Source organism: Rhinoderma darwinii, chromosome 9 (genome assembly GCF_050947455.1).
Source record: "Rhinoderma darwinii isolate aRhiDar2 chromosome 9, aRhiDar2.hap1, whole genome shotgun sequence".
NCBI lineage: Eukaryota > Metazoa > Chordata > Amphibia > Anura > Rhinodermatidae > Rhinoderma > Rhinoderma darwinii.
In genome coordinates, this window is record NC_134695.1 from 58,560,272 (window position 1) to 58,587,550 (window position 27,279).

The 27,279-nt window shown below is 39.3% G+C and overlaps 1 protein-coding gene across 5 annotated transcripts in view; it reads left to right on the top strand.

Moving 5' to 3' along the window:
- Positions 1–27,279, top strand: part of KIAA1549L (KIAA1549 like) — a 125,879-nt gene that overhangs the window by 85,766 nt on the left and 12,834 nt on the right. For 2 of the 5 annotated variants that reach the window (XM_075837777.1, XM_075837779.1), the window contains exons 14-20: positions 866–898; positions 5,170–5,345; positions 7,818–8,035; positions 13,954–14,086; positions 18,271–18,615; positions 21,578–21,675; positions 26,004–26,149. In XM_075837777.1, the coding sequence (XP_075693892.1) occupies positions 866–898; positions 5,170–5,345; positions 7,818–8,035; positions 13,954–14,086; positions 18,271–18,615; positions 21,578–21,675; positions 26,004–26,149 (1,149 nt within the window). The remainder of the gene's footprint in view (positions 1–865; positions 899–5,169; positions 5,346–7,817; positions 8,036–13,953; positions 14,087–18,270; positions 18,616–21,577; positions 21,676–26,003; positions 26,150–27,279) is intronic. The other 3 variants (XM_075837780.1, XM_075837778.1, XM_075837781.1) reach the window with 3 other exon arrangements.

Genomic DNA, 27,279 nt, shown 5'->3' on the forward strand with positions numbered 1-27,279 from the left:
TTGCCCCTTCACCGTTTTTCCCTGCACAGCGGCGCTTCTCCCCCAACCGCTGCTGTCGTTCCCTGCACAGCTAGTAGACAGGAGCGGTGCTGTGCAGGGAAAGACTAAGACGGTGACGCAGCATTAAATAAACTCTGCAGCCCCTTCATTCTCGGGATTGGTGGGGTCCCGGCAAAGTGATGGCATATCCCAGCTGTTTGTGCAATGGGAACAGCCCTTTACTATTCCTCACAGGTGAGGGGTGGATACAATTGTCTAGACAATCCACCGCATGTTGAATACATCAGCACAAATCCTCCTCCTGCTCTGATACTTTGTTACAGTGTATCAGTGCAGATAAAATATATCAGCATATAGCTCACGCCGTTGTGACATAAAGTAGAGGTCTTCTGCATATTCTTCACTAAGATGTCGAGACATTATCAGCAACAGTAACTTGATGTCTCATGTCATAGGAAATAGACTTCAATATTATATTAATTTGATCTCACATGTCTCGACCTTTTTGAAAAAAAAAAAAACACTCCACCTACACCCCCGTCCACCATTGTTTTAACTAAACATCATAATTGCAGGCAGAAGTGTTGATGGCACACATCAATGTGTGGCACCATCCCTTTCGCATAAAAGTAGGTCACACCACTGGATCTCCACAGGAACCTCAATTTATTTTAGGCTACCCATCATGCAAAGCACTTGGACTCCGAATATCTCCCTAATGAAAAATGACAATAGGGAATTGGGGGTCCAATTTATTCCTTACATCTGCTACTCAGATTTCTTGTGATTGTAGAGTTTATGAGTGTTATGTTTTACAGCACAATTTAGCATTAAGGCTTTTTATGTTGTTTTCTTTCATATTTAGGTTTTCCAAAACAAAAACGAAATAAAAAAATTGGTAAGACCTTCCATGTGCTGATCTACTGTGACTAACATATTCAAACATTTCCTAATTCTTCGGCTTTGAGAAAGATCTGTGACTTCACTTAATAACTGGTTAAGGCCTTCTCCAAAATCAGATCTGTGTAAAAATGTAATAATTGAATAACATTTTCCTTATCAGTTGACAGAAGTTCAAGGCTCAGGCCACACAGTAACTTGTGCCATGTAATGCTCAGAGCAGGTCATGTAACCCAAGTAGCATAATGCAACCTTGACATAATAGAAGGATTTTTTTGCACTTTCATAGAAATCAATGTAAATGAAGTGCAGCTATTACAGTCATGCTAGATTTACATTGATTTCAATGCTATTGCACCATATAAAAGTTGAAATAAACTAGATTTGAGTCCACTTGCTGAAACAATCCGGAAGGATTGTGATACTAGCAAGAACAATCAAATAACAGTCCAGGCTTGGTACACATATGAGCAGCCACAGTTTGTAGTAAGGCAGAGACGTGTGCAGGAAACCATCCAAGTTTGGTACAGAAATAAGCTGCAGTAGTTTGTAAAGTAAGGCAGAAATAGACCAGACGTGAGGCTGGTAGCTCAAAAGTCTTGCAAGGAGTTAATGCAAGGGCTAGTCTTATATAGGAAGCCAAAAGGGGCGAGACTTATTAGGTAATCAAGGAAGAAATCTCAAGAGCAAGAATCAAGAGAAACTAGACAATATATTCAGCAGTGAAGCTGTCCAACATCCCTGATAGCTCAATGAGAACAGCTAGTGACTGGGACACAAGAATTTCTAGGTTCTAATTCTGGCACATCACATGGAGACTTCATTGGACCACACACACTTGCAACGCAATGTATTCCTGTTACCATGACCATTTCAAGGCCACCATATATATCCTAATTGTTACTTTAAACACCCACATCTAAGACCCCAAGCCAATGTGAATGTGGGCTCCACAGATTCCTTCTATCCCTGGAGTGAATAACAGGCTGCAATTGCAAGCCACTAGACCCTCTCTAGAAAATTCCAACAGGACTTTCTTGGGGCATTGTTGACTATGTAGCCCTAAACGTTTTAAAATGAAGCCATGGCTTTTAGTGAGTCATGATAATGTTCTAATTAAAGACATTTCCTCAACTACAGACCAATCAGAAAAAGATTAAAGGGTTTATGCGGGACCAAAACTGATTAGCAGTGTGACCGACCGCGCTGTACGCCTTGTAATTGCTGTACTACTGCTCCTGCTTGTATATAGAGTACAGCGGGGCCGCCCACATGATGAAAAGTCGTATTGTCATCAAAGAAGGCTGTGCAACTAGACCTCTGGTCCCCCGGCAGCGCTATAAAAATCGATGAAAATCTCAGAATCAGCGCGATGGGGGACCGGAATGTATATTAGCGAGTGCACTCACATGCTGCAGGGACTACACTGCTAATCATTTTTGGTCCCTGGATAACCCCTTAAGTTGAAAGGTCGCTTCATTACGTCAGGTTTCTCATATTGCTCAAAGATAAAAATGTACAGAGTGAGTACATCGATTTAGATATTTGAGTGAAAGTCCATTGCATGCCATTTAGAGGACCATACAACGAATTACATTTGTCTCTAGCTAGAACCCTACAAGTTGGAGACTCTGGTTTTCACCAAATGGGATTCTTTTAGTATAAAGACAAATTCATAATAGTTTTCAGAATGATAATGCTGAAAAATATTAGTTTCAGGAAATGAATGTCAAAACCTAAGACTCCTTCAAAGAGGAGATAGGCAAAAGAGATAATTGGTGAAATGCAGTGGGTTGGTTTAGGCTCCCATTCGGTATATGTCTTTGGACGGAGATAACAAATATTTCATCAGTCTGTTGGCAGCAATTGTGCACAGTTTATTGGCTGTGAAGCAGTTCAGATTATGAGCTATAACCTGCTTTAGGCTGTCAAGGTTAGTGAGAAAATACGATTTTAGTTTCTAGAAATGACTTGGCCTTGAACAATAGCAATAAATAATCACGCCGCGTGTCCAGAATATTTAGACTTGACAAATACTATAAAGCAGGGAATGGCACTTTCTCGCTTATAGTAGTAATTATAACTACCTCTGTTTTATGGCATAAATTGGAATATACTATTTAATTTGCTACACACTTGTTATATTTATACACTAAATACACCATTGACCTACATTACAAATCATCATAGAAAACATTATACATACAGCCTACCACATCTTTAATCGTTGATGTGTTCAGCTGAAGATGTGTTTGCATAAGAAATGTAATTTATTTATTCAGTTTAGACTTTCCAGTGTAAAATAAAAAAATAGTTTAAACTGTTCACTATTGGACAACACTTTTTATTTTTTTTAACAAGATATGTCCAAAATTCTATGTTAAACAATTTAGTGAAATTTCTTAGGAATTTGAGCTCTTTTTTTCTCATACAGATCTTTAAATCCACATGTATAGACATAGAAATAAACGTTACAATTCTTTCTGTCTGCAGCCACCACTAGGGGGAGCTTACTGTATACATTGAACTAAATTATAAAAAAGCAGTTTGCAGTAAACTCCTAATCTCCCCCTAGTGGTGGCTGCTCTGATTCAGAAAAACAGAACTCTGGCCGCCACAAAGATATATTAGGAAAATAATCAGCATAAAATGTTGGACCTGAAAATTATATGTTGTAAAAAGATAGACATTCTTTTTAAAGAGTAAGTGCACTTTCACAAAACTTTTGATATGTCATAGTGACATGTGACATGTTTTGATTAGTGAGGGTCTGAGTGCTGAGACCCACACCAGTCGCTGAAAAGAAGCGGCAGGAGCGCTTAGCCGAGCGCTTTGCCCTTTCGGCTGTGATCGTTTCTCCTCGTTGTTGGACCCCGGCTCATAGAAAATCTATGTGACGGGTGAATACGTTACCACAGTGGTTAGTTCTAGCTGGATTCTTTCCTTGTACAGTCAATTTTTCCCATAAGCTCGGGCCCTGGCCCATCAGAAGCCAAATGGACTGACACCCAGTCAGACTGAGTAGTCAAGCAATAAGGCAGATATCTAATGAAGCCCACAGTTTTCCTTCTGCCCCATGCAGATATTGGACCCTAGCAGCGAATTGATTTCCTCCCCCACTAAAACTTTCAGTTGGGTTAGTCTCAAATTAAAGGGAATGTATAAGATTAGGGGAAAATTGTCTCTTTTTCCAGAAACAGTGCCACCCTTGTCCAGGCGCTGTGTCTGGTATTGCCGTTTAACTGATTGCCGCTGAGCTAGAATACCAGACACAGACCATGGACAAGAGTCGCTCTGTTTCAGGAAAAAAAAAAACCCTGACTTCTAATCTTGTACAACCTCTTCAAAGGGATTGTCCGTTCTGGACAATATCTACTTGTTAGAACGGTCCCTTGACAATAAACTGATTACTAAGTGTCCCCTTGATGGGACCCCCAGTGATCAATAGTAATCTGTGGGGGAACCTGGCAGTAAGCATTTGATTTCCGGCAGTGCCACCACAGGGGAGATGAAGAATTTTTACCGTACCCATTTATAGCAACAGGTTGTCTGTGTAATGCAGGACAGGTTAGGTCCTCCACAGCGAGAGATGTTCTTTGTAGCCGTTCTCCACTCTAGCCAAGGGATGCAGACCTTGGACATCGGACCCCCTATATTAACTGGATAACCCCTTAAATGGTATCACCATGCCAGGTATGATGTCACTAGTCAAAAGAAAGGATTTATTCCCTAAAATACTCCATATTGTAATTTTTATTCCTGTCCTCCAGTTATTTTGCAGGTCTGATCACACCTTGCTTTTCTTGGTGCATTATTAGGACCATGAATAGACAGATGACGTAAATATCACCTCCACCAGAAAGGGTGGAAAGGCGCTCAATAGAATTACAGTTACTAAATGGGTATGACCTTTGACGAAATCCAGCAGATTGAGAATGGAGTTGGCCTTCCCTAGTACTGCACCACTGCTGTGCTGTATTGTGTTCTCATCTTTCTTCTCTGCCTATTAAAAATACTCACACTGACATCTACAGAGACTCTCTAAATATAATATTTCCTTTAAACCGTATAAATCTTTCTTAAAGGTTAGTTTCTACTTCGAGGTTTCAAAAAATTTCTGTGCAGTCGGAATTCGGAGGCTAGTTGGCTTTCTATCTTTGCAGCTTTTCTGGTCATGGGGCATCATTTCGTGATATATTTTGGCTGCATTAGTAGTTTTGGTGAGATGGTGGGACTAGAAATAACTAATTTTGGATCATTGTTCCCTAGTGCCAATAAGTGATGAAGAAGAGGGGAATATTCACTTTGACAAAAGCAAAATGATGTCTGACCCGTTTGACTCATCTTCTGGCTCAGTGCAACTCATTGCAATCAAACCAGTGTCCATACCACCCGCTCTTACCGTATCAGAAAGGAATCAGGAGATGTCCATTATTAATGGAGAGGTAAGGCATGTTTTAGCTGTTTATTGTACAAAAACATTAAAGGGAACCAGTCATCAGTTTTGGCGCTTCTAAACGGGTATAACCAGTATATAGTCGCTAGAGATGTAAAGCAGTAATAATAATGCATGCCAATTTCTTTTTAACAACTTCTGCACCAAATGCAAATTACTCCCAAAGTGTCCACTGGCCGTTTCATTAACAGGCAAGTGTCCGTCAATATCAGCGGCAACTACTCCCTCAAGGCTTGATTGACATCTCTGATGCCTTCTGTGTCATCCACTGTTCCCTCCAAAGAGATAACAATCAAGGGAGCATTTGCCACCGAGATTGCAAAACTATTGACTGCTGAAGAAACGCCCAGCTGACACTTTGAGAGTATTTTGCATATGGCGCAGGTGTTGTTAAAACTTTTTTCTTTTTCTCAGCTATGCTTTATTACTGCTGCTATACATGGATATGGTCTCTCTAGATCCGTATAGCAGTCATAGCGGTTTAAGGCCGTCAAAACTGATGACCGGTTCCCTTTAAAGGGGTTAATACTCCCCTCAATGGTTTGCTAATGTTGCCATGCCCGAGCAGATCATAGAGAGTGCTGTCTAGGATCACAAAGACCATGGGGATTGGGGTCAGCATTACCGAGGGTTCACTTCTCAGGCTGGGTTCACATATGGTGTATTTATTGCAGAATCTTTGGCTGTGGAATCCGCACCAAAATACCATAACAACCTACAGTACAATGTAAGTGAATGGGGTTTTAACAAACCCCATTTACTAACAGCGTAAAAAATCTGCAGCAGATTCTAGAAATCTGTAGCATGTTCTATTTGTTGAAAAAATGCAATGAGTGAAATCCGCAGCTGTATCCGCACCAAAATCCACAGCGAAATCTGCATGTAACACGTGTGGATTTCGTTGTGGATTTGTAGACTGGTTAATATTTACGCGATGTGTGAAACCAACCTTATAGCAGCGGCAGGGGCTGCCTCCATGGTAAGTATTCCCTCACCCTAATCTAAAGGCACATGTTCTGGTAATAGGTACCCTTAAAACCCAGTCTCATGATTACAAGTGGCTATAAGGAGGAACACAAAATCATTTTATGTGCTCTGTATGGGACCGAATTTTCAAGATATAGCTCCATAACATTACATCATCTGATACATGCAACAATATTTTTTTTTACAGAAAAACGACCCATAAGCTTCCATATTAAAGCAGAGGTATACCGATATACAGTAGGGCCCCATAAGAATCTATGGGTGGCGTACTACGGCGCTGTAAAACTCGGAGCTGTAATATGGCTATTTGCATGAGCTCTCACCCTGACAACCATGTACTGTTCATTATTGCAGTGAACGTAAATTGTTGGAACAGTTTTCTTCATGTTTATATATTGCCTTTGTCTACTCAACAACAAGCAGCATGTCTACATCGCCGGACTCTCTAATTAGTGGAGAATTCCTTAAAATAGCTCATTCCACATTGTGTGGCAGATGTTTCCTTCTAACACATCATGTTGGGATGATATAGGGCGTGATTATTTATTATCCATTATAAACATATTCCAAAGTGCTGTATAGAAATGTAGTACTATAACGTGGTATTACTAAAAGTCTTGATATGTAACCTTCAGGAAAGGGCTTGACCTTAGGGGAGAAGTGACACTAGAATACTGCATGGTATACAGCACGGTCATAAAAGCAGCTGCCTAGACGTTAAGGGAAAATACATGGCTCGAGCAGATTTGGTGGAGGCTCCTATGCAAAAAAATTAGTTATGGACCCTCCCCAGTAGCAGTGTCAGAAAAGCCTTCCCCAAGTAGCTGTTGGGCACCTTACACGTGGCTCCCCACCTGTGGGCAGCTCTAGAAACTATTGTGTACTAGTGGCACCAGGGATGTCATAGCATTACTAGAACTTGGTGCTGGGGTTAGTTATCACTAGGCAATATATTTAATAGGTTTCTTCACTGCCACTCAATTTAGCTCAATGCCATCTGTCATATTTAAAAGTGGTTCACGACCCACAAACAGTTGGGGCCACTGATATAAGGCATGACTAACTTTTGGGAAGGGCTGGAGGCAGCTGGGTTGTGGAGGCTCCTAGATGGTGGTGGACCCTGGGCAAGTGCCTCTTTTGTCCTCCCTATAATCCGACCCTAATAAATAAACACAACATTGTTCTGAGTCTGTTGACACAGGGGCGAAATTCTGGCGATAAGCATTTTAGAAAGGGACGTTGAGTTTTAGTGTCCAGCGCTACCTGAAAACTATTCATCCATTAAAAACCAAGCAAAAGTAAGATAAATATTTTGGGTGGACTATTCAGTGATACAAGGAATAGTGGTGGGGCTTTGACAACTCATAGAACCCTGGTTAGAATTTTAAATTACTGCCTAAGAAAACCAAGATTGAACCAAACATCTGGTGATACCAATGGACCAGCTCTTTAAAGTAACTTTTTTTTTCACCAGGTTAATAAAGCACTCAAACAGAAATCCGACATCGAACACTATCGCAACAAACTACGGCTAAAAGCTAAGAGAAAAGGCTACTATGATTTCCCTCCCATAGAAAGCAAGTCGCTCAATGACAGGAAGAGGAAGGTCTATGACAAAACTCAGATGGAGATCGACAATGTACTGGATGCTGGGACAGATACCTCTTCTCCATTTGCGGAGCCTAAGAACAGGTACAACATCTGACAATGACATTTCATAGCTGAGAAATGGTTGATATCATGTGTCTTAGTGATGTCACTTCTATGACACATAGAGCACATTCTCAAAATATTGGACTAGTTGACAAAATTTGAAAGGGTAACTAAACGTTCAACAAACTTCTGACATGTCATAGTGACATGTCAGAAGTTTTGATTGGAGGAGGCCCGAGCATTGAGACCCCCACCGATCGCTAAAACGAAGCAGCAGAAGCGATCGTGTGAGCGCTGAGATGCTTCGTTTCTGTTCGGCTTTTTCCGGAAAGCCGATGTAGCCGTGTACGGGCTCATAGAGTTGCACATATGCAATTGAATGGAAGGACAGCAAATGATATAGTTTGTAAAGTTTATCGATAGGAGTGAGATAATACTATTTGCCTTCTCAGAGTTAATCCCAGCCCTGTAGTATATTGCTCAATGTAAACCACAAGGTTAAGAAGCTGGAGCATGGAAAACAGTTCGGGTGGTTGCCCAAAAATCTTGAGGAAATGTACCCAGAGTAGTTGTCACCCATTTTTCACCTGCTCCCTCATGACAGCTTGAAGTTTGTAAAGTCCTTTACAAAGCGCCATGTTTCACAATTTCAGGAAGAAATTTAAAGAAAAAATAATTTACTTTAGAAATTTATGACATATCCATAGGATATTTTTAAAATATCTAAAAAGTAGGGGTCCGACCTTTCAATCCTCACCTGTTGAATCCGACCTTTGAATCCTCACCCCATTCTGCAATCCAAGGGCGCTTTAATTTCCATTGACTCTCTTTGGTCTCCATCTGTATGCAGCTTCTGCGGATGACCTTGGCTTTCCGAATGTGGGTCAGGTGTTCCCTGCTCTCCTGATAGGTGGGGATCTCTATGTGGGACTGGCATTATCAGACATGTATGGCATATTCTGCGCATATAAAATAAATGTATAAAGTGGGAAGCCGCTTTTATTGTTTCTGTATACTGCGGAACAATGCTCTTGAATTTACGCTGATCACTTCTGCACGCTGGCACGCTTGTAGGATCAACTAATATACTTAGGACCTCAGAAACCAGCATGACTTGTCCAAAAGTTGTCTTGAGTTTATCTAATTTAACAAATATTTGGTGCAACAGCGATTGGCCCTAATACCCCTAAAAAACAAGCATTTGGGGGACAATTATCAAAAACAGCATGACCTATGTATGCGTATTCACCCCAAGAGGGTCCATTAGATTAAAACGTATTCACAGCACGGAGTTCCCCATGCCCACTTCCGTTTTTTCGTTCAGGGTGCTATCCGTTTTTGTCACTGATTTCACCCTGAACCCATTCAGTTAAATCGGGCCATGCACACTTCTGTTGTTTTAATGGAACCATGCGGCCGTTCCGTCAAAAGTAGTGCAGGTCCTACTCCTGCCCGTTTTTGACGGAACAGTCTCGGCCTTTGGTTTGAATTTGATCCGTGAAACAACGGGCTGCACACGGAAGCCATCCGCGTGCAGCCGGTGTGTGACGGTACCGTCATTAACGGCCGTACAATGGACGACGGAAGTGTGCATGAGGCCTTAGAGAAAAGAAACAGCAATCATATATACATTATTACGTTATGAATGGGAATGAATTACATATTGGAAAAATGCATTGTAAATATATCAATGCCCCTTATAAGCCCCAATGCTCCACTATTACAATAAAATGAGTATAAAGCTATTGGTTATTTAGTGGTGAATAAATACATTTTGTCTGGGTTGACCGATGACTAAGAATTAGAGGCCATGGCAGAACATAATGTGTAATTCTTCTACTCCGGAAGGAATTGTATTATTCACCCATTGTGGCTCCGCAATGACAGTAGACGCTAATGAGAAGCTATTAAATGTGTAAATCACCCAGTACGAGTGCCATGGGGGAAAAATAAGAACTTGGCAGTGAAATGTGTATGACAGGGATGGGAATGATGACGAGGCGTGTGCAGCAGCAAAAAGGTGAAATTTTTGATATATCTGAGTAGGTGCTTCATACTCCTTGGTTCTATTGTCTCGTAGATAATATGATCAGAATCGTACGTAAAGCCCGGTTATTAGTACACGCGGAGTAACTGGGCTAATGAATAAACCACCTAGAGATAGTGTTGGAGATTGTATTACTTGCCTTCTAGATTCTCTACAATTAGGTCAGTGGTGAACACAGGGGACTGTTAAATAGTGGTGTATTACCCATGTTATCATTGAGCTTACATCAAAGCTAAGTAATGCATTTGGTCATGAAAGTACAATTTATTATGCAAGTAATTTCATATTCGTTTGATATTGGGCTCAGCATGACAGCAAATAGTTTTGTCCCTGATTGGTCATAAATTATATTTGCTTAAAGTAATTATCCGCGTTTTATCGTCATGTCGACAGCTTTGTTTTTCTAATACAGAACTTTAAATCCCCTGCACAGACGTAGATCTAAAAAAGAACATGCTGGCTGTCTGCAGCCACCACTAGAGGGAGCCTACTGCATACTGTGTGTACATTGTACTTAAAGGTTAACTAAACGTTTCAGAAACTTCTGACATGTCATAATGACGTCAGAAGTTTTGATTGGTGGGGTCCGAGCACTGAGACACCAACCAATCACTCAAACGAAGCGGCAGAAGTGCTCGTGTGAACGCTCAGCCGCTTCGTCTCTGTTCAGCTTTTTCCGGAAATCAATGTATCGGAGTACGAGCTCAATAGAAAGTCTAGTAGCCCGTACTCTGATACATCGGCTTTCCGGAGAAAGCAGAACAGACACGAAGTGGCTGAGCACTCACACGAGCGCTTCTGCCGCTTCGTTTGAGCAATTGGTGGGGGTCTCAGTACTTTTACCCCCAACGCTATGACATGTCAGAAGTTTGTCAAACGTTTAGTTACACTTTAATAATAACACAGTATACATTGAGCTCCTAAGCTCCCTCTAGTGGCGGCAGGCAGCTAGCAAGTTATCTTTGAAATCTATTGGGAAATTTATGAAGACTGGCGTTTCCTAGGCCAGTTTTAATATAAAGAGCGCTGGAGTAAATTGTGCCTAATTTATTAAGAGGCACACACGGGATCCCACGGGCAGTCTGCCACTTAAAAGAAAAAGGTATACCAGCCTGACTATAAGGACACTCTTTTGGCCATATGGACACCCGTAGTGTGTAGTTCAGAAGTTTTCATGATGTACACATTAAACGTAGGGCCAAAACATGGTGTGTACAGAGCCTTAAAGGTACAAGGAGAGGAAGTAAACTTCTTCAGCAATCCCATTTACACACAATCTGCAAAGATTGTACTAATTCGATGATTTACACAGATTCCTGGTATCACGTTCCCTCATGAGTGCCTTAAAGGAACACCCTGGGCAAAACCCAAACCAATTTTTTCTATCGTATTCTTTGAATCCTTGTGTCAGGCACCACCCCTCAGACCCTACTGTAGTGCACCAGTTCTGCCCGGAGTCTTCCTTTAGGTAGCATTTGATGAAAGTCCCAGCACCTTTTTGATGTCTCCCTCTCTCATGTGCCTATAGCTTTGAGAATAGAATATCTTAAGGTCAATCAGATCATAGGGATAATCACAGCAGCAGAAGATGAGTGTGCTGATCTTGTGGGAGGCAGTGACCTGTTCACTCATGTGTTTGCTATATGTTCATGAGGAAAAGGATTCATATGACGGGTATTGTCATGAAGTGAAGTCAATCGGAGCGTGAAAATCACGCACAGCACACGGATGCATACCAATTCCATTGAAAAATAAAAAAAGATGTGCTTTGCGAGTGCGTGAAAAACACATGCCACTCGCAAAGCATAGATGCAATAACTCAACGCACACGGACCAGATTTACACGCGTATTTCAGGCGCGTGAATCTGTTACGGTCCTGTGAATGTAGCATTAAGGGAAACATGAGCCATACAATGGATTCTTTTATGTGTTGTTCTCTTAGACTCTTGCATTTTCCATTGTCCAGGCTCAAGTTCTTTGACAAAAGGCAGGCAGCTGTCCGGGAGCTCTCTAGCTGCTAATATGGAGTGAAATAAAGCTAATTAACCTGTCAATAGGAATTAACATACTCACATAAAGAGAGAACAATGCTCAGACGCTGGTGTGAGGATATAAATGCATAATGCACCGTCGGATCATAGTGCTTGGTCACAATGTATAGAATCGATACTTCATAGACTATACATGGATGCAGTTACTTTCAGCCTATGTAAAATACATACTAGTAAGAAGTAAAATTTTCTTCTTGTTCTTTATCTTCCAAATTATATCTTAAAGGGAATGTCAACCCATGAATAACATTTTTTGTTCTCAAAACAGCTTCATAAATAGCTCTGGTATATTTTTATAGTTTTCTGATACAGAACTCCAAATCCCCTGCATAGACTTAATTCTTAATTCCTTCAGTCACCACTAGAGGGAGTTTAGGAATTTACTGCATACTTATACATTGAATGACAAAAAGGTATTCAGTAAGCACCTAGGCTCCCCCTAGTGGTGGCTGCAGACAGACAGAATTTTATCTTTTATCTCTATATCAATGCAGGGAGTTTACATTGCAGAAAAACAGAGCTCCAACCACTATAAGAAATAAATGAGTACGGAATGATGAACCAAATTTCATGGTGATAAAAGGTGGACATTTACTTTAAAGTAGCACATTATTTATACTTGGCTTTAGTGCTTTTAGCAGCCAGATAGTTACATAATGCAGCGTCATTTTGTGCGTTGTAAAGGTCGATAGCTAGTGGATGGCACCTGCTATATTGGCATCTTTTTTATATGCAGCTCTTAAAAATGACTTATGTATGTATCATGCTTTTTACAATTTACCTCCAAATATGTAAATTATTTTAAACATTGATATAAAAAGAAGAAACTTCGGTAACTTCTCAAATGGACATTGTGTATATGTAAAACTAATCAAGGACATAATAATTCTCATTATCTAAAGTCAAGAAGACTATTAGGTTATGGCGCTCATTGATGGATGATTCACGATAAGGACCCTCTAACACATCCCACCCCTGCGTCTGTATCTAATTATAGCAAAAATAGCTATACATGGCAATGGCATTATGGGTTTTCTTTTCATTATTAAGAGGGTTGTCTGCTTCGGACAATAAATTTTTAAGAGAAAAGTCCCTTGATAAAAAGCTGATCACAGAGTGTCCTGCCGATGGAACTAACAGCGATCAGCTGTAATCTGTGGGGGAACCCGATACCTAGTTTTCAATTCCCCAACAGCACCACTACAGGGGGAAAGAAGCATTACACATTTCTAATTTGAATCAATGAGCTCTCCGTGCAATGAATGAATGTGCCGGGTCCACGGTTGTACTCACCTTCTGTCCCCAGTGGGGCTCATAATCTAAATACCCTATCTGTATATTTTTGGTGGGTGGGAGGAAACCGGAGTACCCAGAGAAAACCCATGCAAATACAAACTCCATACAGACGTTGTCCTTGGTTGTGGTACACAGACCATGGGTTGAGAACCTAGGGACTAGAATCATAGAGGCTCCTTGTGGTCACCTTCTGCTCAGTCCCTGAACAGGTGACCCCTCTGTTTATTCAGATATTCGCTAACAGGGTATTTGACAATGTTCTTTCTAAATTAGACACTACTTTTAATTAGTATTGGCACAACTTACTGAATTTATATACATTTCTACATATGAGGGAGTTGCCACAATGGCTAACTAGTAGCACATGGCCCTTTATGCAGGCTCACAAGTAGCCCTTAGGACTAATTTGCCTCCATCTATGGATGGGAAATGTAACTTTGAAAGTTTGTGGTTGTCCTTTGCACTAAATATTCCCCCATTGGACTCTTTTTATACAGACTTTTTATGTACTGAATCGATTTAATTTTTACTTGTCTGACACAGTTTACCATATTTTGTATAGACAAACCTCCATGAAGAACCATCCATATAGAAGTCGACAGTCTCTTAATAGCCCAAGCCCAGGGGAAACTGAAATGGATCTGCTTGTGACTCGAGAAAGACCTAGACGCGGAATTCGAAACAGTGGTTATGATGTGAGTTTAATACAGGAGATTTCTTATTTCCATGAACAATGTATATTAATTTCCTATATTAAAGTATATGCATCTAAACTGAAAAATGAACTAATTTACAGCTCCCATGCAGACCTATGTGTCTCCAGGGTTACAGACTACAAACAAACTCTGTGTAGTCTGATCCTGGAGTCACACTTCCATCTGTCATCTACTTCTTGCTGACTATTACTGCAAGACCAGACTACACATGCTTTGTTTGTTGTCTGTAACCATGGAGACACATAGGCCCGTGTATGAGCTGTAGACACAAAACGGTAGGATAGTTTTAATCAAGACTAGTTGAACAGTTGCTCCATGCATCCTTTCATTGAAATATACATAGCTACGCTGCATTATTACTTATCACTCAATTGAGGGAGAATTTTTTTATATTATTTTTAGCCATCTCTGGTTTTGGTTACACTAACAGATTCTGGATTTACAAAGTGACAACCCCCAATACCATTGCACTGTCCTTATAGGTTGTCACCCAGTTTTTCACAGTCCCTAAATGGTATATACAGTATATATTATATTCTCTAACATTGCAGGCTCATCTGTCATTCAGAGATTGTCAAAATCTGTGTGACTATAACCACTAATGGCTGTGGTTAGTTATTGTCAGCCAGCAGTGGTTGACATTTCTTAACTCGCAAATAGCTGAATGGAATAGTACAAAGCTTCACACAACTGTGTGGAGTTCCCCTTTAAGGAGGTCATACGTTCAACATGTCACAGTCAGTGTTAGCAATCTAATGCGTAGACCTATAAAGACTGGTTCAGCATCACTAGGGTTACTGTGCGCTCTAATGCGGTAATTCTATCGGATGCGGGAACGTGTGCTGGCATCAGCGCCTTTTATGATCCCAATGTGTCTTTATTATATGTATTTCATGCCGTATGCAGAAATCAATAGAGGTGGCGATTCACTCCTCTCCATCGAGGATGAGCACAGAAGAGCAAGACACAGGTTAATAACTATAGACCAAAGCTGACATTTCCAATTCTGGATGTGGGGGATGGGGGGGGGGGGGGTAGCCTCGGGAATAGTGACACACACAAGATTATTGAGTCCTATGTTAAATCAAATATAGGTACAAAACCCATACAAGACAGTACAGTGTTCCTCCTCACACCATTATTCTATCAGGGACTTCTATAAACGCCAGATGAATTATGGAAAGAAAATATCGGCTGCATTATGCAGAGCAAATTGTGATTTGAATTGCTATTTCTTATTTAAAAGGCTATGTCCACCTTTGCAACCCTATTTATTGTCCCAATGCATCTAAAATAAAAAATAAAGCAACTTTGCAAATAGTTGTAATGAAATATCTCCTATTGTTTTGTGTTAACAGCTACTATGCAGAGCAATGTGTCTCCATGGTAACAGACTACAAACAAACCCTGTGTAGTCTAATCCTACAGTTAGGGCACGTTCCGAGACGTGGCGGAATTGCTGTGGAATTCCGCTGCGGACAGTTTTTTTTTTTCCATTACTTTCTATGGCTTTTTAGGTAACTTAGTGCAGACGTTATGGAAAAAGTCGTTGCGGAAAATAGGCTGTGGTACAGAATTTTCATTCCGCAGCATACATGGCCGCCAGTGGAGAAGCAGCGGATTTCAGCCTTTGGAATGCAAAGGCTGAAATCTGCGGCAAGTTCTCTTTGAAATCTGCAATGTCTGAAAAAACTGTCAAATATGCAAATGTTGCTTTAAATGCCACAAATTTGCGGCAAAATCTGCACCAGAAAAATTCCACCACGCCTAAACATGCCCTTATACATCTTTTCATCTGTCCCCCACTTCTTAATAACATTAATTTGGGAAGGAAAAGATGGATAGCAATATGACGTCAGGATCAGACTACACAGGCTTTGATTGTAGTCTGTTACCATAGAGACACATAGATCTCCATAGGAGCTATGTTTGAAAAGTTGCATTATTTTTTGTTTTTACGTTTTATTTATGAATATTGGAACAATAAAAATCACTGGGTTCAGTTTTGCCCAATACTTACAAGAACTTGCAAGAAATCAAAGCAACTGAAATCACTTTGTATGGGGGCTGCCAGTGGTCCTGGGGTTTGGCCAACTTTGGGCTCAATAACAGCTGGTGGTAGGCGCTGCACTACAGGGTATATAGTGACTGTACTTTTTGTTTTTTTTATAGTTGTCCAATAATCCCACATTGTGAATTCTATTTTTCTCTGTTGTGGGCGCTTCCAGCCATTCACACTTTACCTTCCAGAGGAACTAGGTCAGGCTGATGCTTATTAATCATAGAAACCCGGGAACTGCAGAAATGGGACAACTTCTAAGTTGGAGATTCGGGCAGTAAACAACATTGATCTTGTGTCATTAAAATGTCTTTTGTACTATGTAGTTATATATATTTCCAGGTTATGTATCTAGCTATGCACAGCGCTTGCATTGTATCGTGTCTGTATTAGATCTCTCCGCTGCGTGCACAGATTTACATCTAAAATATCTATAAATGGTGGTCATTTTATCAAAGCGCTGTCTGAAATGGAGGTGGAAACCTACCAGATGCTTGTCTCTAACCTTGACTAACCTATGACCCATTGACACTGCAGGATATAGAGTCTAAATACATAAGGTTATCATGGAATCCACCATGTATTATGCAGTTTATTTTCAGTAACATTACATACAGAGGTAGCAGAGTTAAGTTGGTCAATCTGGGGTTTGCAACATTACAGCAGATAAACCTAGTCAATTATTATGGTGCACAAACAAACTGATCAGTGACAAATTAGGCTCTGCTACATCTGTAGTTACATCTAATATGTATGTTGAAAAATTACACAAGTATATTTATTTGACCTCTATTAGATCTGGTTATTTGGTCTAGATCTATCTATCTATCTATCTATCTATCTATCTATCTATCTATCTATCTATCTATCTATCTATCTATCTATCTATCTATCTATCTATCTATCTATCTATCTATCTATCTATCTCATATCTATCTCATATCTATCTATCTCATATCTATCTCATATCTATCTATCTATCTATCTATCTATCTATCTATCTATCTATCTATCTATCTATCTATCTATCTATCTATCTATCTATCTATCTATCTATCTATCTATCTATCTATCTATCTATCGCATATCTATCTATCTATCGCATATCTATCTATCTATCGCATATCTATCTATCTATCGCATATCTATCTATCTATCTATCTATCTATCTATCTATCTATCTATCTATCTATCTATCTATCTATCTATCTATCTATCTATCTATCTATCTATCTATCTATCTATCTATCTATCTATCTATCTATCTATCTATCTATCTATCTATCCTAAATCCTCATTCCTCATTGGAAAGCAGTGACTGTTTAAATGGACACTTAATAATTTCCCTGTGGGCAAAAAAATCAATGTGTGGCTGACAAAAGCCGCAGAGAACTTGAAACGGAAGAACATTTAACTCATTAGTTGCTATGGACACATCTAATGTTTTCTTTGCACCTTGTTCATACTTAGTGGTAGTGGAGCCAAAGTGAACTGTACCACTACTGCATCTAAAAAAACGATGGCATAATTTTTTGTTAATACAACGCCATTTCGGAAACGCCAATGAACTGCTTCTTTGGCAAATGAAGATCATGTTTTCAGATTTTTCCCCCCCAATTAAAACTCCACACTTCTATTGAGATTGACAGGAAAAGTTGGCCATAGTTAAAGCAGCCCGTCAACATTAGAGTTAAGCGGCTACTTCATGTACAATCTCTGACAAAGCCATAGAAGTCTGGTGTAGAGGCATCCATAATATAGGAGCACCTCCCCAAAAAATGGGCAACATGGACGTTTCCACCCCTAAAATTGGGGGGAGGGTTTTTTTTTTATCATTGGGTGGAAAGTCAAAGGCTGACTGATGATGAAACAGCCACCAAAAATTCAGCCCGTGTGAACGAATTTTCAGCAGATATCGGTTTTTCCAAGAAGTTCACCAGATAGTTGGCCACGACTCTTGAAATTGTTCTTCTGTTCAATGTGTATGATGGGCTCAGTTCTTTCAGGCATGTATATATATATATATATAGTATTGCATTTTTTTTATATTGTTACGTATATTGGACACTCTGCTGCGTATTACATTACACTTTTCTACTCTTAGACGGAACCTGAAATGATTGAAGAAACAAATATTGATCGTGTAAAACAAGCCAGGACCTATATTAAATCTCGTCAAGCTAAAGGCCACTCTGAGACCTCCACCCTGAGCTCTCAACCATCTATTGATGAAGTCCGTCAGCAGATGCACATGCTGTTGGAGGAAGCTTTTAGTTTGGCATCTGCAGGGCATGGGGGATCCAAACGGCAAGCAGATCCATATGCTTCAGTTCAACATATGCCATATTCAGAAGTTGTCACCAGTGCCCCTGGCACAATGTCACGACCTCGGATGCAGTGGGTACCGACCTATGCGCCAGAGATGTATCAGTACAGTCTGCCCAGACCAGTAAGTTACTATGATGTCCAAAAATTTGTCAAATTTCTATTTCAGCAAATATGGTAATTATTATTTTACTTTGACATTGCACTTGCCATTTATATCTGTAATGTTCTTCCACGGTGAGAAATAATTTTAAAGATCAAAATATAGAAAATGCATATACTGAGCCTGTTACTATAGGGTGGAGGACATCGTCAGGTCTGAGCTTAAAGCGGAAGTCAATGACTAAAATTGTCATAATTGTCATATTAGTGGCCAGAGGTTCACATTGTTACTATGAAAATGGTCTAATATTATTATTTATTTATATAGCGCCATCAACCAAGCGCTTTATGTAGGATAATAATGGAGTAACACATTGTGACAAATACAAAAAACCTGTGTAATCTATCTATCTATCTATCTATCTATCTATCTATCTATCTATCTATCTATCTATCTATCTATCTATCTATCTATCTATCTATCTATCTATCTATCTATCTATCTCCTATCTATCTATCTATCTATCTATCTATCTATCTATCTATCTATCTATCTATCTATCTATCTATCTATCTATCTATCTATCTATCTATCTATCTATCTCCTATCTATCTATCTATCTATCTATCTATCTATCTATCTATCATCTATCTATCTATCTATCTATCTATCTATCTATCTATCTATCTATCTATCTATCTATCTATCTATCTATCTATCTATCTATCTATCTATCTATCTCATATCTATCTATCTATCTATCTATCTATCTATCTATCTATCTATCTATCTATCTATCTATCTATCTATCTATCTATCTATCTATCTATCTATCTCATATCTATCTATCTATCTATCTATCTATCTATCTATCTATCTATCTATCTATCTATCTATCTATCTATCTATCTATCTATCTATCTATCTATCTCATATCTATCTATCTATCTATCTATCTATCTATCTATCTATCTATCTATCTATCTATCTATCTATCTATCTATCTATCTATCTATCTATCTATCTCATATCTATCTATCTCATATCTATCTATCTATCTATCTCATATCTATCTATCTCATATCTATCTATCTATCTATCTATCTATCTATCTATCTATCTATCTATCTATCTATCTATCTATCTATCTATCTATCTATCTATCTATCTATCTATCTATCTCTCTCATATCTATCTATCTCATATCTATCTATCTATCTCTCTCATATCTATCTATCTCATATCTATCTATCTATCTATCTATCTATCTATCTATCTATCTATCTATCTATCTATCTATCTATCTATCTATCTATCTATCTATCTATCTATCTATCTATCTATCATCTATCTATCAATCTATCATCTATCTATCTATCTATCTATCTATCTATCTATCTATCTATCTATCTATCTATCTATCTATCTATCTATCTATCTATCTATCTATCTATCTATCTATCATCTATCTATCTATCTATCTATCATCTATCTATCTATCCATCCATGTTGTACAGAGAGTATGAGGAAGTGATTAGAGTGCTAGAAATGCATATGGCTTATATATAGACCTGTGGTTATATGTTTTTATGTGGTCATAGAACTTCTCTGTGATTTCTAATACTCTTATAATTTATGGTAGGGGTCATTATCTCATATATAAATGTATAGTAGCGCATAAACAGACACTGTAAATGACATTTGTGATATCGAGTATACATATTGGTAAAATACATGATGGGGGGTATAGCCTGTGGTGATGGTCGGACTATCTGTTTATTTAGCAGCATAAGATATAATAAATTGGTTGGGAAAAGAGAAAAGCAGAGGATAAATGAATGATGACAGAATAAGATCATTGTGGAGATACCGTGAGAATCACAAACTGTTGGAAGAGGGTGACAAGCGACTTATAGCCCAGAGCTAAGAGAACGGTTTCAGCGAGCTCGTCTGGATATGTCACAGAAATTGCGCAGGCTGCTCTATTCTTGTACATAATCTACATTGCTGGATGTATATAGGTATATATCTGCATATTGAACTGTACAGGAAGATCTTACAGATATTATTCCACCTCCAGATTAACCCCTTACTGCTTTGTACATTGTATTATACAATAACATTTTGTAAAGAACATTTTCCCATAAAGCCAAAATATCTGTTCTGTAAAATTGTTAAAAAAAAATCATATTCCAGCAGTTCATGGATGCTCATGTAATATACTGGCTGCTTTATTTGCCCCTCAGAAGCCCCCATTCAATTCTGAAATGACAACCATGTGGCAGATTACATGGATTGCAGCAGTGGTTGTCAAGCCACGCCCCTTTTCTTATATCTGTGTAAGGGATATGCATCTATTGACTGATGCGGCAGGACATATATATTGTTAACAACGATTGCTCCCCCTTTATTGCTCAGCACTATGTCGGAACTTAGTTTTTGACACCCTTGGGAAAATCCTTGGGATTTTCCAGCAAAATTGACCTGAAGGGGTGGGGCTTATGCAAATATGACCAAAAGTGGCCTTTCTGGGAGATTTTGTGATCGCTACTGGGTGGTTTGTGGCGGAACTTAAAACTTTCCGAATAATAATTGGAGCAAACTATCAGGATGGGAGGGGGATGTGTTTTGCTGATTTATGTAACTCGCCAATCTTGCACATGATTGGTCAAAATAATTCAGTCTATATTTGGTCTCCTGTTAAATATACATAAAGTAAGAGCAAATAACAGATTTTCTGACCCAACATACCATTGTGTGATACAGAATGCCATTTTGTGACATAATTCTAAAATGTTGTAAAAAGATTGTCTGGAACAAGTTAGTATTTGGTACCACAAAGTAATGTTGTGCCATTAAAATTACATTGTGACGCAACATAAAATGTTTTGCTTTTTCCTAATTCGATTCAATTTCACTCCATTCTTCTACAAAACGTCTACTTTCAACCCAAACGTTTCTAAATAATTTTCTTATCCTACAGAATTACCGATTTTCCCAACTACCTGATATGGTCATGGGTTCTCCGCCACCACCAGTACCCCCCCGGACAGGTCCTGTTGCTGTCCCCTCTCTTAGGAGGTAAAGTCCATTTTATGCTATATTTTTGCATTAAAGAGTTGTTTTGGGTTCAGCAAATATTAAAAAAAGGTAATACAATTTTCCAAACTTTTGGTAACAATTCCTTACAGTTTTCAAGATCTCTGCTTGCTGTCATTCCATAGGAACCTTCATTGTTTACTTCCAGTGGATAAATATCTGTCCTGGTTATGTTACAAAACAGAGCTCTGGTATCTGTACTGTAACGAGCCGTGCAGCTCTGTGTCCATCACATGACCAGGACAGATTTGTATCCACTGGAATGGTTCCTATTCAATGACTTCAAGCAGAGATCTTGAAAACCGTGAGCAATTGATACAGAAAGTATATTGGAAAATTGTATAACTATATAAACATAATATTTATTTGCTAAAACTGGAAGACCCCTTTAACAATTGCACTTGATTAATCCTGTTTTGATTCACATGTAGAATGACGATTGTCGACAAGTTGGTAATTACTGTCTGTGAAATTAAAATGAAAATGAATCATTACAGGAACATGTTAAGTACTGATTTGCTACTCTTATTTCAGGTATAAAAGAATGTTCCATTTTGAATGTGATATTGTTGGTGTTCTTACTTGGAGAATACATTTGCCAATGTCAGGAGGCAGTATAGAAAGCTCATACAGTCGTGCAAAAACCCTCCACCTGATTCCTGCTCATTCATGGCCCAGCAGGCAGTGGTATTATAATTCTGCATTTGCAAATGCCATAGTTATGTAGCAGAGCTGCGTACCCTAGAACTTTCTAAAATAAAATAAAATGTAGATACAATCTCCAAACCCCACAACATGCACATGCAGTACCCTCACAAGTAAGACAGCCACAGTGCCCACAATGTAGACAGCTAGTACTTCCATCAATGACAACCACACTGCCCTCATAAGTGCCAAACCATAGTGCCCCCCATTAGTTTTTGTTTTCTCTGGACAGACCCTTGTGGTAAGTGATTGGATTTATAGTCATCTCCAAATGGGGTTGTCTTCTGCTGGACCATTGGAACCCATTATTGTGTCAGCGCCAGGGCCCACCAGATACTCTTCTGGATTTAACACCAACCAAGGGCAACATCTGCATCATGGAGTTTGTACGTTTTTCTTGTTTTTGGTGGGGTTCCTCTGGTTTTCTGCTTTTCGGCGACACTCCAAAAACATCCTAATAGGCTAATTGGCGTCCTATGAAATGGACCCGAATGTGGATGATTGTCAGATAGGGAAATTAGATTGTGAGCCCATTGAGGACAACGACTGATGTGAATTGTGGCAATCTATGGACAGTGCTGCAGAATATTTTGGCGCTATATAAGCACTGGGAAATAAAGAAATACTTTGTGTTCATTACATACATAGTCCCACAATAAATAATGTTAAAGATGTTCGCCCCGTTGAACCTATTATCCTATATGGTTGATCCAGAGGAAGCTAAACATCCCCTATAAGGTAGTTGAAAATTATTCTCATTTTAGGGGCGTAAATACATTGATAAATCTGCACCAATGTGGGTGATTTTTTGAGGATTTTTGTTTTTTTAAACGCACCATCCTTTATTTTTCACATTTTTTTTTGCCTGATTTTAACCCATTAATTTCTATGGGTGAAAATCGGGGCAAATAAAAGAATTGCACAGAGGCTTCTAGGAACATTTCCTATTGCTGCTTCCTTCCGGAAATGGAAATAATGAAGTGTTGCGACACCGCGTGTATTTACTTTAGTTGTGGTTTTTATGTAGTAGTGCGGCCTCCCGCACTGCTCCCGGTATATATGAACCCCCCTGCATATAATAAAAGTCATTCCAGGGTGACCATCTAAAATCGAATCTAAAATCCGAATTATTCTACAGAACATTTCCTGGCACTGCAGTACGTGACAATCATTTTTAATTACCTCCAAATGACTTGACGGAGAAATTCTCACATACATTGCACAGGGAACATCTGCATTAGTTGTGTGATGCAAGCAAATCACTGCAGTAATAGTGAGAACGCTTTTCTGCATTTTAATTGACGATTCCACCAGCTGCAAATCAGTATTCTTTTTTTCTTGGTAGATTCTGCCACCTAGTGGTTCATAGGGTTACCATCGGTGATTTCTAGATAATGCTAAGGTTAACCCTTAAGGCAGCCATACACAGTAGATCATTTCATGTGCTAAATCTTTCATCCCTGATGCCCCCAATAACATGATTTTTGTCTGGAGGGAGTAGAGATGCCTAAAACTCATACCTATGATGACGAAATAAGGAAAAGGCAAAAAATTCCAACATGGCCTACTGCTTCGTCTTGAGAATGGACAGATAATGGGGCCTGCCACCGCCCATACACATTAGATTGTCAGCAGACCGACAACAATTTACTGGATCGTCCATAGTTTCCAACTATCCCAAGTTTAGTAGGACAGTGAATTTATTTTTACTTCTGAAATACAAGCGTTTGTCTATTTCCCGATATATATATAAAATATTTTTTACTTCCTGCTCAGCCATTTACTACACGAGCCGCACAGTCCTCGTGGACTGCAGTCAGCAAAGACTCAGCAAGCAATAGACTGGAAAAGGCCTCCGGCGCCCACAAGAAGATGCAACATAGATCAGGAGTGAAGACTGTTCATTTGAAGGCTATGTACACTTTAAAAGGCAAATTTTTTTTAAATAAATGATGTTTCATTTCATTTTGAACAACTTTTGAATAGTTTTTTATTTAAAAAAAAAAATAGACTTTTTGAGATACATCTTCTTATTATCCTGTATACATAGAAGCTGTATCTTGTGGTCAAAGCCGAATCTGTCAGGTCAGCAGAACTGACGGCTTCGGTAAACGCTGGTCCGCAGGATCAAGCTGTTATTGATCACATCTAAGTACACCGAAGCAGTCAATTACCGCTGACCTGACTGATTCAGCTTCGACCGTAAGATACAGCTTCTATGTATACAGGATACATAGAAGCTGTATCTTAAAAAGATAAAACGAATTTTCGAAAAAAAACAATGCAAAAGTTGATAAAAAATGAAATAAAACATTGATTTATTAAAAAAAAAAAATTGCCTTCAAAAGTGTACATAACCTTTATGCCTTGTTTTCTGGGCACTGGATAGGACTATTAATCTGGGCACTTTATGGCTTTTTTTCTGGGCACTGGATAGGACTATTGATCTGGGCACTTTATGGCTTTTTTTCTGGGCACTGGATAGGATTTTTGAGTTGGGTACTGGATATGACTGGAGACTATATATCTGGGCACTTTTTGGCCTTTTTTCTGGGCACTGGATAGGACTATTGATCTGGGCACTTTATGGCCTTTTTTCTAGGCACTGGATAGGATTTTTAATCTGGGTACTGGATATGACTATTTATCTGGGCACTTTATGGGCTTTTTTTCGGGGCACAGGTTAGGACTATAGATCTGGGTGTAGGATAGGACAATTGATCTGGGCGCTGAAAAGGACTATTGATCTGGGCGCTGGATAGGACTATTGATTTGGGCACTTTATGGCTTTATTTCTGGGCACTGTATGGGACTATTGATCTTGATACTGTGTGGGACTATAGATCAGGGCACTGGATGGCACTATTAGTGTAGGCACTGTATGACACTATTCATATGGGCGCTGTAATATTTGTCTCTATATATAATGACACTATTGTTTTTGTACTTTTGTGGGCACTCTACGGCACAAGTTTCTGAGCACTCTATACCAAGTTGTATACAGTATTTATAATGTAATTATGTTTAGAAGTATGTGGCTAGAGTGAAAAAGTTGTAAATCACATGGACATTGGTGGTTCTGTTTGAGCACTGTATTTCACTATAAATAATATGTGTACTACATAAGAGGTGTTATTTTGATGGCGCAGCCTATTTGTTATGACATGTTGTTCAGGTGGAAGACAAAACGTGAGATATTTGTAGCATTGAAGCATACGTCACAGACCATTTAAACGTTTTTTAACTGCGATCTAAACAAAAATGGAAGAATTTTGTACTGTGACACCCAGTGGCCATCAGTGATACTGCATGTTTAAAATGTAAAAAAAAAAAAATCTTTTTGCGTGGCCAGGGTTTCATAGGCTTCAAACATTTATAATCTACTCAAACCTGAGAGTGAAAAGTTCTGATCTAAGTTCTGGTTGAGTTTAGAAATTCAGCTTGTGCCAATTTTTGACACCAAAGGATCATCCTAATGCACTTGTACAAAATGAAATACTCCAAAAATGTATTGGGATATTTTTAGAATTGTATTAATAATATTTTGCATAATACAGTATTTATGCGATCTTATGTAGTGACCAGAATTGTATTATCCTATACAGGTCTACATCAGATATGGCAAACAAGAGCAGAATCTCAGAGCCTGGTGGCAATGACCAAGGTCCAGGTGAGCATGTGGGGTTTCCTGCGGTTTCAAGGGGGCCGGTCCCTGTGGCCCAAACGGATCAGTCAGTATCAAATTATTCAGGTGAGATCAAGTCAACCAAAAACTTGGCAACCAATCATTAAAATATTATTATTATCTATAATGGTTATCAAAATGACTTATTATTATGCAGTAATGACTACATGGGTTACATGGGTTGCTGACCATCATAAGTCCATTAGTCCGCTGGTTTTATGAAATGCCTTTACTGAGAGAGACTGTTATTAAAATGGCTCTATAGCTTGATATAAATAGGGATAGAATATTATATTGCAGGCAGTGTTCACACTTGCCAATATGTACTGTGTTAAAATTTGGGGCGGCAGGGTAATGATTTATACGCTGTTCCTCCATACAGATGATTGTATGTGATACATGGCGGTCGGACCGCGACAACAAAGGGCCCCTCTGCAAGAACGGTATAGGGGCCCTTGTATGCCAGCTGCTGATCTGGTAACAGCTGGGTGCTCGCCATAGGTCTCCTCATTCATGGCCCACTAGTATGTAGGTCCATCAGTAAATATGAGACATGGTTGGGAATTATGTCATTCAATAGTAGTATCGGTAATAATATATTTTTTAAGTCAGCCTCCTTGGCTACTGCCCCTATGCGCATATGGTTTGTCCGCCCCTGATACATGGAATATGACTGTAGAACTATGGATATATCCTGTCCAAAGAACCACCTTTAAAGGGAACCTGTCACCAGAATTTCACCTATTAAACCAGCAATACCTGGTGGTAGTGGGTGAAAAATCAATTTCTTCTAAGTAGTCTCTGTACCTTTAGTATTCCGTTTTTTAGTGTTCCTGCACCGTATGCTAATGAGCATAAAAGAGTCAAATCTTCATTCCTCAAGCCTTTCCGAGTTAACCCCGCCTGCTTACTTTTGATTGACAGCTCCTCGCCACCGCCCAGCACACACGCAATCCTGCGCTTGTGCATCGGTGTCCTGTTCTGGTGCGTGCGCACAACGGGACACAATAGCCGTGCATGCGCAGTAACTGGATTTGAGGCCTGGACGAAGCAGAGAAGGGGATTGGACCATACATGACGGGAGCATGTGCGCTATAGCAGATGAGATTTCGGCATTCAGGGCAGGCCAGTATCCGGTAGTGAGTGGGCATAAGAAGATGAACGGAAGAGACTGCTGAAATATTTCTATAAAAGAC